Source organism: Tachyglossus aculeatus, chromosome 17, assembly GCF_015852505.1.
Source record: "Tachyglossus aculeatus isolate mTacAcu1 chromosome 17, mTacAcu1.pri, whole genome shotgun sequence".
NCBI lineage: Eukaryota > Metazoa > Chordata > Mammalia > Monotremata > Tachyglossidae > Tachyglossus > Tachyglossus aculeatus.
The window spans coordinates 52764544-52777036 of record NC_052082.1 but is presented as its reverse complement, the minus strand read 5'-3'; the positions used below and the strand labels follow the sequence as shown (position 1 = coordinate 52777036).

General features: G+C 47.3%; 1 protein-coding gene across 2 annotated transcripts in view; it reads left to right on the top strand.

Annotated features, from left to right (window-relative positions):
• The window catches only part of CRK (CRK proto-oncogene, adaptor protein), a 34526-nt gene extending 25046 nt beyond the window's left edge, over positions 1-9480 (top strand). Inside the window, exon 3 of one of the 2 annotated variants that reach the window (XM_038759060.1) lies at positions 5499-9480. In XM_038759060.1, the coding sequence (XP_038614988.1) occupies positions 5499-5636 (138 nt within the window). In that variant the 3' untranslated portion in view covers positions 5637-9480. The remainder of the gene's footprint in view (positions 1-5498) is intronic. The other variant, XM_038759061.1, reaches the window with a different exon arrangement.
• Positions 9481-12493: the final 3013 nt, after the last annotated feature.

The window sequence follows — 12493 nt, the reverse complement described above, 5'->3', positions numbered from 1 at the left end:
CACTGTACTAAGCACTAGCGTAGATAAAGGCTAATCAGGTTGCACAGAGTCCATGTCCCACATGGGGTTCACAATCTTAATTCCCATTTTACAGATGAAGTAGCTGCAGCACAGAGAAGTGAAGCTACTTGCCCAGGTTCACACAGCAGACAAGCAGTGGAGCCTGGATAAGAACCCAGATCCTTCTCACTCCCAGGCCGGTGCTCTATCCACTAGCCCACACTGATTCTCACGTTGAACTCTGATGTGGCATTTACTTCTCAGAAGCCGTGGATTGTAGGCCCAGGTGTTCTGACTCTCCACACTCACTCAGCATCCAGTCAGTGGCATTTATTGAGCACTCAGTATATGCAGAGCACTGTACTAAGTGCTTGAAAGAGCCCAATACAACAGAATTAGCAGGTAGGTCCAGCCCATAGAAGGCAGAGAGGCCTCACCCCCACTCAAAGAGTCACTCACATGGTTGCGAACAGGAGGGACTTGGAAAGAGTGGGGACCTGGCCCAGGTGTAGACCACTTCTTGCTTGCCCCAGATCACTTCCAGTTGGAAGGGGGGACAGGCGGGGCCACGTAGCCCGGCCCCCACCGAGCTCTTCGAGAGGTCCCTGGGGGGTCTGACCCTGAGGTTCAGAAAGTTACAAGATGCCACTTAGACGTGGAAGAGAATCCGATAACTTAGGAAAACTCAGTATTCAAAGACAAGTCTTAACACTAATGATCTGTCCTTTGGGTCTTGGGTGGGGGATGATGGATCTGGTTTTTTATTTATCCTCCCCCCTACCCCTCCCAAGATTTTTGGAAAGAAATGGAAAGAAAAGGAGGGGAGATCTGACAGTAGCAATCCCCGCCTCAGGTGGGGTAAAAAGGAGCCAAACCTTTGTGGTTGGGAAGAGGGAGAAGTGCGGAAAGGCAAAAGCCGGGGTTGATCTCTTGGAGGAGACGTTTCTGACCAAGGTGGGGAGAAACCAACTTCAAGAATTGTCTGTGGAACCCGGGCTTCAGATCACCAGCCTTTTGCGCTGCTTCCGAGAGGCGTGAGAGAGCCACTTGGGAGGAGGTGGCTGGAGGGAGTTGGAGTGCCCAGGGCGGTGGGCAGTTTGTTCTGGCTTGCTGGGAGGTGGCGTTCCTCAGTAGAACTTAATACTCACAAACATGCAAGGGAGCGGAGCAGCTCTCCCTCTAGCTGGTCCCTGGGACTGGTAAGCAGGGATTAGTTCACCCAGCTGACAAGTGGCAGAGCCAGGATTAGAACCCAGATCCTCTGACTCTCAAGCCTGTGCTCTTACCACTAGGTCACTCTTCTGCATTCTCCCCTCCATACCCAGAGCCTTCCAGGATCGTGTGCCTAGCTGCCGCCTGCCCCCAGAGCAAAGAGTGGAATGCACTGGATGCATCTCGCCCATAACTGAGCATGTGACGGTCAGCCCAGGGGCATTAATTCCGCCTGCATGTGCGTAAGCACTGCGCGTGGAGGAGCGAATGCGTGGCGTGGCTGAGAGATCACACACAAAGGGGAAGGGGAAACACGAGGAGGGGTCGAATGGGTCCAGATTGACCCTGCTCTTGTGTGGGCTCAGCGACTCGGAAGATGGGAGAAGCCGCCAGCCTAATGAAATCAGAAAGGGCAGAGAGAGAGAGAGACGAGAGGTCCGGGGGAGAATCCTTTCTAACCAGGCTTATTGAAACCAAATCCCACTCGTTCGTTCCCCGGCAGGATATCGAGGGCGACTCTCTTTGTCAGCAGGAGTAGAAGCACTTTTTGAGTCCCAGGGACCCGCTGAGCCAGGCAACACATTGAGCGGGTTCTGTCGATAGCCCACTGTTGGGTAGGGACTGTCTCTGTATGTTGCCAACTTGTACTTCCCAAGCGCCTAGTACAGTGCTCTGCACACAGTAAGCGCTCAATAAATACGATTGATGATGATGATAAACGCAGGGCCAGTCTACAGAGAATGCAGGAAGAAAGTGATGTCGGGACCCGGGGCTGTTAGAAGGGAGAGACTCTTCCGAGGTACCAAAAACAGCCAACAGTCCCTTTGCTCCCTGGACTCATATTGGGCTGTAGGAGTTGGTCACCTGCTGAGTGTCCAGCACTGTACTAAGCACTTGGGGAGGAACCCTAGAAGCAAGAGACGCATACCTTTCCCTCTAAGAGCTTGCAGATTAATGGTGCTCGGTGATCTCTCAGTATTTCAGTCAGTCATATTTATTGAGCACTTACTGTGTACAGAGTACTGTACTAAGAGCCTGGGACAGTATAATGTAACAATCAACAGACACATTCCTGCCCACAATGAGCTTACAGTCTAGCATGTCATTCTTTTTCGTGTCCCAGCCAAGGAGATGCAACAGCTTGGACCATTCCCCTCCCCAGGAGTTCAGTTTGGGTCGGGTGCCCGGCAGGGAGTCAGGGTGCCCCAGGGTCCAGAGTGCTGATGGATGGAGGCAGAATGCTTTACAGAGACCTAAGCAGCCTGAGAGAGGAGCAACGGCCTAGGCCTGAAGCAGGCAGTGGTGTGGAGGGGCTGTGCTTAGAGCCGAGGGCTCTGGCTCCGGCGGCGGATTGCTTGGGGGAACAGTGGGACACCCCCCCCCCCCCCCAAACTGTAAGCTCCTCATGGGAAGGGAACATGCATGCCAACTCTGATATATTGTACTCTCCCAAAAGCTTAGTACAATGCTCTGCACACAGTAAGCACCCAGTAAATGGGATTGATTGGGACAGCTGCCCTTCAAGACTTTCATCCTAGCGTTTAGGGATGTTCCACCTAGCGTCCCTAACCTCCCCACCTCAACCTTCCCTTTCAGTAACTCATCTTGGACCAGTCATCCAGGAATTGATCCCAGTCTCCCTTGGACAGACTGATACTTTCCACCCGCACAACTTCCCGTGAGAGCGAACTCCTGGGGTTTTCCATCTGGTGTGTGACTTCTTTGTTTTGACCTTGCCAGTTTCCAACTGGTTTTGGGCTGCGAGAGAAGGTGAACCCCTAATTCTGTGTTCACCCTCCCTATGCCTTAGGCTTCAATCCTTCGTTCTGAGTGTTTTTCCTCAAGCTCCCTCATCCCCTCGGCGATTCTTCTCCATATCATCTCCATCCACTGTCCCCAGCCTTGCTAAGATGCGGGGTCCTGAACTGCCTCAGCTCCCTGCTTCCCCAAGACCCCCAGCAAGGTTATCCCCTGCAGGAGTGCCATCCCAAAGTGGGCACAGTATCATTACTTCCTGATAGCCTCACCTCAGGGCCCTTCACTCAGATCCGGTGACTGGACCCCAGGCCCAGATGGGTATGAGGGATTGAGGGGGGTTGGTGAAATGTAGCCTCAAGTCTGACCGGAGTTGAGTGGCTCAGAACGGGAGCCACTGTTCCTCTGACGTTCACTAGCCAGTCTGTCTGAGGAGTTCGGCCTGGGAAGAGTGCCCCTGTCTTTGCCCAAAGCCAGAACTACTACCTGGAAAAACTGGTGAGGATTCAGGTACTTCATGCGTTCAAACTTCCAATAGTTTCTCTCCATCCTGTAAAAGTTTTGGCACTTTCCATCTGGGGGTTGGCGGGGGCGGCCTCCCTTTTGCTGGTTACCCCCGAGGGCCACCTCATTTGGTGTTGCCCTGTCCTGTGTTTCTATCCCGAGGGACAGGCCAGAGGAGGAATCACCAGATTTCCTTAGCCAACATGTCCCCGTTTCATCAATGTGTGGAGCCCTTCGTATGGACAAGTATCTTTTTCCCCCCCCTTTAGTAGTTAAATGCTTACTATGTGCCAGACACTGTACAAGATAATCAGATTGGACTCAGTTCATGTGGGACACGGTTGGGTCCAACCTGATTATCTTGTATCTACACAAGCGCTTAGTACAAGTGCCTGGCGCATATTAAGTATTTAACAAATACCATTTAAAAAAAAAGAGCTTACAGTTCCATTCTGGGCTTCGGTGATTTAAAGAAGGATGCTCTTTGGAAGAATTTTTGAAATGTTGGTTTGCAGTTCTTTGAGAGAAAACAAGAGCAGAACTTAGTGTAAGAATGTCCTGGCTTTGCAACAGGATTTCTTGAGTTTTTATGTCACATCTTAGGCTGAATAAGTCAATCAGTAGTATTTATTGAGTGCTTACTCTGTACAGAACACTGTCCTAGGTAACTTAGGAGGGTAGACTAGTTAGCAGGCTCTATTTTCTCCCTAGGCGCTCGGCATAATGGTCGGCTCAATAAATACCAACGATCAATAGACATGGTCCTGGCCCTCAGGGATTTAGAATTTATCAGTGGAGATAGATGCTAAAATAAATGACAAGAGGAAGAAAGAAGAGTTTAAGTGCATCTATATAAGTGCATTGGGAGTGTATGGAAGTACATGGGTAATGTGCTGCAGTAGCAGTTGGGGAAAGAAATAGGGTGGGTAAATGACACTAATCCAGGAAGGCCTCTTGGAGGAGATATGATTTCAGAAGGGCCTTAGCGATGTGGAGGGTGGCAGTCTGCCAAGTGTGGTGGGGGAGGGCCTGAGCCAAAGGGCAATGGCTAGAAAGATGAGAAGGGAGGCACCGTGAGTAGGCTGGCATGAGGGGAGCAAAGCCTACGAGCTGGGGTGAAGTGGGAAAACTAGCAGGGAGAGATTTGAGTGCCTTAAAGGAGCATGCACTTGCAAAATTTGGCCCGGTGGATCCAGGTTTGGGCGAGAAAGGGAGCACTTCCAGAGAGTTGAACCAAGTGTACATGGGGGAGCTATACTTTGGAAGACTACTTTTACAATTGCTGTTTGTGAGCCCTTGCAGGCTTGGCAGAAAAAGGGCAGGTGTGTGTCTTTGTTGTGGTCAGAGCTGGGGCTTGCACACTTGTCCCTCTTGAGTGTGTGTGGAAAGCTGGGTGGCTCAGGAACAGCTGCAGGGAAGTGTTTTTTTTTTTTTTGGTTGGTTTTTTTAAAATTGTATTTAAGCCCTTACTATGGGCCAGGCACTGTTCTAAGCATTGGGGTTGATACAAGCTAATCAGGTGGGACCCAGTCCATATACCACATGGGGCTCACAGTCTTAATCCCCATTTTACAGATGAGGCTACTGAGGCACAGAGCAGACAGGTGGCAGAGTCAGGATTAGAACCCAGGTCCTTTTGAGTCCCAGGCCTGGGTTCTCTCTGTCCACTAAGTCACGCTGCTGCTTTTCGAACACTTGCTCCCTTTGAGGAAGTTTGCCTTGGGCGGCAATCTCACAGTTTATAGTCCAGGGTTACTTTCCCTCTCAACTCCCTTACCTTTCTCTTGCTCTTCCCACCTCCTCCTGCCTCTCCGGGAATCGCTCTTCCTTTCGCGTTGATTCAGAGTTAAATGATTTTGGTGGAGGCGGGTCTGCCGACAGCTGTCTGTTCGTCTGAGGTCGTGCGTAAGCTTTCCGTTCTCAAAACCAGAAGCACGGGTGCGGCACTCTAACCCGGAGTGCAAAGAATTGGGTCAGCGCTCATTCTCGAACCGTAATAAAGAGCTGTACTTGTTCTCGTCCCGCAGGTCGGTGAGCTGGTAAAGGTCACGAAGATTAACGTGAGTGGCCAGTGGGAAGGGGAGTGTAATGGCAAACGTGGCCACTTCCCGTTCACGCACGTCCGCCTGCTCGATCAACAGAATCCTGAGGAGGACTTCAGCTGAGTGTAGCTCCAGAGTTTTGCTGAAAAGATGGGAACAATCTCAGTCTTTTTTCCTTTTTTTTTTTTTTTAATTCCCCACACACCCCCCTCCTCCCGCCCCTCCTAACTGCCATCTACACAATTCTCCTACAGATGTCAAAAGCAGTGTAGTTTATAAGCATTCTGACACCCGCAACCTCCAGGGACTGAATTTCAATTCCTAGACCTTGTCTGGCGACGCTCAGGGTACGAGACTGGATCGCTTTGGCTGCTTCCGGGTCAACCCGGGGACCCTGGCGGCAGGCGGTAGTGACAGCCCACACCCTGGAGTAAGCTCCAGGTGGTAGTGACGGTCTACACCCCCGGTGTAGCCTCCAGGCTGCAGGTGGTAGTGGCGGCCCGCACTCCGGTGTAGCCTCCTAGCTGCAGGTGGTAAGGACGACCTGCACCCTGGAGAGTAGGTTGCGCGTGGTAACGATGGGCCGCACCCCAGTAGAGTCTTCTGGCTATAGGTCATAGTGATGGCCCACACCCTGATACAGCCTCCCGGCTGCAGGTTGTAGTTTTGACCTGCACCCCGATACGACCTCCAGGTCGCAGGGGGTAATGACTACCTCCACCCTGGAGTAGGCTGCTAGTGGTAGTGACGGCACACACCCCAGTGTAGCCTCCAAGCTGTGGGTGTTAGTGATGGGCCGCACCCTGGTGTAACGTCCTAGCAAGCGGAGGAAGCAGCAAGGCGGCCCCGAAAATCAGACTTTGGATCTCTCTCCAAACCAATTTTCGGGGGAACCTGCCCCTCGGGTTGATTGCATTGGATTGCTCAAGCAATGCAAATCAACCTTAGGAAAATTGATGGATGGGTAGGGATAGCACACTCTGTTTAGGCTATCTTAATTTACTGCCCCCTTCCCCCCACATATCCCTCTCCGCCTCAAATTCACACCATAAAATGGCTACAGACTGTTTTGGGAGTTGTTTTTTTTTTAAGTCCTTTTTTTTTCTCTTCCCACCCTAAAGAAATTGTGCACAGTGTGAATAGTAGCTTTTAAAAATTACCCTCCTGAGGTTTCTTTCAGATTTACAGAAAAGTATGTCTGTAAAATTCTGTCTGACATTTCAACTCTTAAGAATTTTGAGGACACTACTAGAGGCATCTGTCTTCCTTTCTAATCAGTGCTTCATATATATATATATGTATGTTTTTTTCTTCTCGGGGTTGGTATTCCTTTAAATTGACATTAAGCTAACATGCCAATTTCCCAAACTGACAATTTCATGACCTTCAAGGGAATCTTAGACTTTGATACCGGCTTTTAATTAGGATGTGCAAAGCACTTTACCCGCTAGCACGTAGCTGTAAGTCAGTATTGGATCTGCGGTATGTGGAGGCACCCGACACTGCCCTTTCCTCCAAAGGCGGAAGAAGGGGAAAAAAATGTAACTACAGCAAGGCCAGGCCCCCCCTCAGCACCAGTAAATGTCTCTCTTCCCAGCAGAATCACTCTTTCAGGGCTGTTCAGCTTTGATATTTGTTTTGTGTCTTTTTTTTGTGGGTTTGGGTTTTTTTTTGGTTTTTTTGGGGGGGTGTTTTGGGTTTTTTTGGTTTTTAAAACCCCAAAACTGGTTCTGTAGCGAAAGGACCAATCACTTAGAAAATTCCACAGATGGGTTTGGGGCCGAAGGCCAAATTCTGCCAACAAATGCTCCCATGCAGTTGAAGTCAGTGGGAATTGCCTGATTTGACTGGAGGGCAGGACTTAGTGCTCGGAGACTTCACCAGCCCTATAGACGTATTTGCGACTCACGTGCCCAGGTTAAGTGCTCGACGGAAAAGACATTACCTGGATTTTTAGCTTTGTTGTTGTTTTTATGTTTCATTTTGCGTTTTCAGAAACAAAGTTTGGCTTTGTTTCCTTTTTCCTTTTTCTTCTGAGAAGTTTTCTGTGAACTTTAGTCTAATGACCAAAAGTGTTCCAGGCTTTTGAATCAAAACTCGCAATGTACAAACCATAAATTAATTTTGCGTGGAAGCACATGGATCTCAGCCGTTACATAACAGAGTAGCCCTCCCGAGAGACACGGAAATGTTTCCAGGGCTAGGCCCCAGCAAGCGAATCTGTCTTGAGCCTAGAAAGAAGTCAGAATATTAGTGGTTTTTACCTCAGAGCTGCAATAAAACTCGCTGAAGACAGGACCTTTTCAACTTTTCCTTTCCCTGTGTTACTGTTACTAAGGTTGACTTTGGTTTGCCCTGTTTTATAGCAGATTGGTTTGTCCAGTTTTATGATGAATGAGCACAGGATCTAACCTGAACACCCATCAGCTGAGTACTGTATTGATATCCCTATGTAAGGACACTGTTGGAACTGGTCTTCGTTGGGCAGGGTGGGGTGGGAATCTGGGATTTTGTGTTTGGACTTTTCCAATTGGCTTGTAACACGTCTCCATTTCTGTTCTGGCCCGAATCGACGTTGATGTTGCTTGGCTAAAGATGCCAGTTATCGTGGAACTTGGTATAATTTAGTCCGTGCATGTGCTTCCAAAATACCTAAAGAAAGTGTAATAAGTATCCACAATAGTGTTATGTTTTTGACTCGAATTTGTATCCTGTTTTCAAAAGGACTTCTGGCTTTGCTGTCAAATCTGCGGAGTTTATGCAAAATGGACTAATTCCTTATATATTTTTCCCTTAGGTTCTGATAAATTAGGAAAGGAAAGATATGTGATACTTGATATCGTCGATGAGGCAGTGTGATTTAGTTATCAAAACTAACCACATCATGGTCAGAACCAGACAACATTGACTTGAAATCCTTGCAATAAGATTCTACTTCCTATGCATATTTGTACTGAAAATAAGGTGTCCAAAAGGAAACAAGGCTTTTTTTATTTCCTCTCTCTTCTGGCAGAGATGTGAAAGAATTAGTAAATGATTTGCATCCCACAAATCTTTCCAAAGGACACCTCACCACAGTCTGGCACAGACTAATAATCTGATCTGAGAACCTCTCAATTAATTTTCACCTATGTTATTTTTACAAAACAGAACAATAAACTTTTTTTTTGGTTTTTTTTCCTCGTGGGGGGCGGGTTGGTTTTATTAGAGGCTCGGTAATTATGAAGTTGACTTTTCTTAGCCAACCATTAATTGGAGGGTATCTTTTTGGCCTATCCTTTAAAAGGCCAACTCTCTTCGGGTATATGACAAACCTGGAGGGTAAACTTCTTTTGTCTAACACAGGAGAATCACCGTAATCCATTTGGGACAAAGTAACTACAACTCTGTCTTATTTTATAATCATGTGTTCGATTATTGTCCTTTACATTTTAATCCACATCACAGATGTTCTCCCCAGTGGGTTGTCTGTAGCCATAAAAGCAAGAATTGCTCTTTGGGAATAGGGTTTTATTTGTGCGTGGGCAGCTGCCGGACTTATAGAAACCAACTGTCTTTTAAAAATACCCTCTTAAAGTAAAATATTAGTACACTATTCAAGCGCGTTTGTGCATTACATCACAGTAAACTCAGATTGGCTGCTATGTTCTATGTAACCTCATTTCAGCAAAGCCCATCCTTTCAATACTAATATTTGACATGGTTAATTCTTGTTAATTTGTTGGAATTCCTGTTAATAGTGCAAATAGGTAATTTTTAAATATCCTTAAGTAGTAACACTTCACTTTATTAATGGTGGGGGAAAGGGTGATAAGCAAACCAATTTGAAACAAAATATAAACATGTGCCATTGTATTATAACACTATACACTTTCTTGACAGTTAAATTTTTTTTTTTACCTTTTGTAGCATGTACTGTATATGTTTATAGCATATGTAGTAAATAAAAAAAAGTATGGCCAAATGATTTGCCTGGTGATCTTTTAGTGGGGAGTCTGTGGAAAGTTTGTGAGTGTAATCAATCAGTGGTATTGAGCACTGACTATGTTCAGAGCACTGTACTCAACGCTTGGGAGAGTGCAATACTGTAGAGTCGGTGGGTGCGATTCCCTGCCCACAAGGAGCGTACGATGTAGAGGACTACAGCCTAATTGTACACAAAGGCAGCACAGTGCAAACGAAGGCTGAGCGATTACCCGTTCGTTGAGCGCTTACTGTGTGCTGAGCACCAAAGTAGATCGCTCTCCACTCGAGATGGAGGGTGTTTCCAGAGGGGAAACAGAGGCACGCAGACCGACTTGCCTAGTAGAAATTCCTTAGGGTGTCCCCGAGCGTAAACGGCACTAGTCAGTGTCTTGTCACTCTTCTTTTAGACGCGTCCGTTGCCGACCTGAGAGGGAGCACGGAAGGAACTCTCCCTCGCTAAGCAAAGACGCCGCCGAAGTTTGAATGCCATCCGACTGCTGAAACAAGTTGGGCGACCCGTATTGAATTTAAAGACTCTATTTTCTGTTGCAGGGGGTGAGCGGGATACGCGCCTTAGGGGCCGAAACTGGAGCTGACTGTTAGGAGACCTGCAAGCTGGTACGAAGCTGGCTGCTGATGGGTTGGGGGGGGTCACAGGGTCCCATTGGCCTGTGCTCGTCCTCCCTGCACACCTGGTATCCCTCAGCCCTGTCTCTTCTTGTGGATGCTGAGAGTCTTAGATGGTGCCAATAATATAATAATAATAATAATTGTGGTACTTGTGCCAGGCACAGTACTAAATGCTGGGGGTAAAGACAAGATAAGCAGCTCCCAAATGGGGCTTACAGTCTTAAGTAATGGGGAGAGGGCATATTGAATCCCCATTTTGCAGATGTAGGAACTGAGGCATAGAGAAGTGAAGTGACTCTTTGCTCAAGATCACACAGCAGACAAGTGGCGGGGCTGGGATTAGAACACAGGTCCCTCTGTCTCCCAGGCCATGCCGTTCCTCTTTAGCAAGATGTCACATACGTACAATATGACTCCTGAAATGAGTTTTCAATTTCCAAAACTTTTCTCCCCCTTCACCTAGATTTAAAAATAAAAAGGCCACCCCTGAATACCACGAAGCATGTGGCAAATGTTTGAAACTCTGCTTTAATTTGATCATTTTCTTTATCTTTGGGCCTGATATAGAGGCCCAAATAGATATAGATATAACATATACATGTTATGTTAATATATTTATATTAAAATTACAAATATTTATTAATAATTTATGGTTATATTAATGTCTGTCTCCCTCTCTAGGCTGTAAGCTCACTGCAGGGATTTGACAGAACTATAGATTCCCCCAAAATGGCTGACCTGTTTTGCCCACTTGGGGTTGGTGGGGAATGTGATGGAAAGGGGAGATATGGCTTAAAATCATCGGTCGGATACTTTCTGGTTTGTCCTACATCCAAAAACATATTGGAGAACCTACCATGGAGCTTGGTCCTGAGGCTGGCACCAAGGTGGTTCCTGAGAAAGCAGCCTGTCCTAGTGGGAAGAGCCCGGGCCTGGGTTCTAATCCCAGCTCTGCCACTTGCTTCCTGTGTAACTTCAGGTAAGTCACAGTGCCTCAGTGTCCTCATCTGTAAAATGGCCATTAAAATCCTACTCCCTTTTGATTAGACTGTGAGGTTCACAGGGGACAGGGACTGTGTCTGATCTGATTTATATTGTCTCTATCCCCAGCGCTTAGTACAATGCTTGGTGCGCAGTAAGTGCTTCACAAATACCATAATTATTACTAGTATTATGTCTGCCCTCAAAGATCTTATAATTCTAAAGGAGTAACTTCGAAAGAATGGAACTGAGTGAAGGTGGGTGCACTCGTCCACCAAACCCATTAGAAGACCACCAGCTTTTCCAAGTGATGTTGGCAAGTATGTTAAGGATCGAACTCTTCCCCACTGAGAAGACTCCACGGAATAGGTGAGGTTTTAACAGAATAGAAAAGCTTGGTTGGAAGGAGGGAGTCATCCCAAGAGCGTGGAGGACAATAGAATCCAAATCAGTCAAGAAATGGTGTTTATTTCTGTGTGCCCAGCACTGTACTGCAGTTGAGAACCATGAAATAGAGTTGAAAGACATGTTCCCTACCCATGACGAGCTTACAATTTAGACGGAGAGATGACTGACTTGTCAATGTTAACAATTTACTATTTAAATTTAAAGCACTCAATCACCTTGCCCCTACCTACTTTACTTTACCGCTCTCCTTACAACCTAGCCCGCAAACTTCAAACTTGGCTCCACTAAAGTGACAACCCTCTCACTGTACCTCAGTCTCGTCTATCTTGCCGCTGACCTAGGTCACATCCTGCCTCTGGCCTGGAACGCCGTCCCTCTTCATATCTGACAGACCATCACCCACCCCACCTTCCAAGCCTTATTGAAGGCACATCTCCAAGGGGCCTTTTCCTGACTAAGCTCTCATTTCCTCTTCTCCGACTCCCTTCTGCATCACTCTTGCACTCGGATATACTCCAGTCACCCCTCCCTCAGCTGTACATATCCATAATGTTGTGTTAATGTATTCATATTAAAATTACAAATATTTATTAATAATTTAAGGTTATATTTATAGTAATGTCTGTCTCCCTCTCTAGGCTGTAAGCTCACTGCAGGCAGGGAACATGCCTACCAACTCCGTTATATTGTACTCTCCGAAGCTCTTAGAGGTATTAATAGTAACAACACTATAAGAAGTGTTAGAGAAGCAGCGTGGCTCAGTGGAAAGAGACGGGCTTTGGAGTCAGAGGTCATGGGTTCGAATCCCGGCTCCGCCACATGCCTGCTGTGTGACCTTGGGCAAGGCACTTCACTTCTCTGAGCCTGTTACCTCATCTGTAAAATGGGGATTAAGACTGTGAGCCCCGCGTGGGACAACCTGATCACCTTGTAGCCCCCCAGCGCTTAGAACAGTGCTTTGCACATAGTAAGCGCTTAACAAATGCCATCATTAC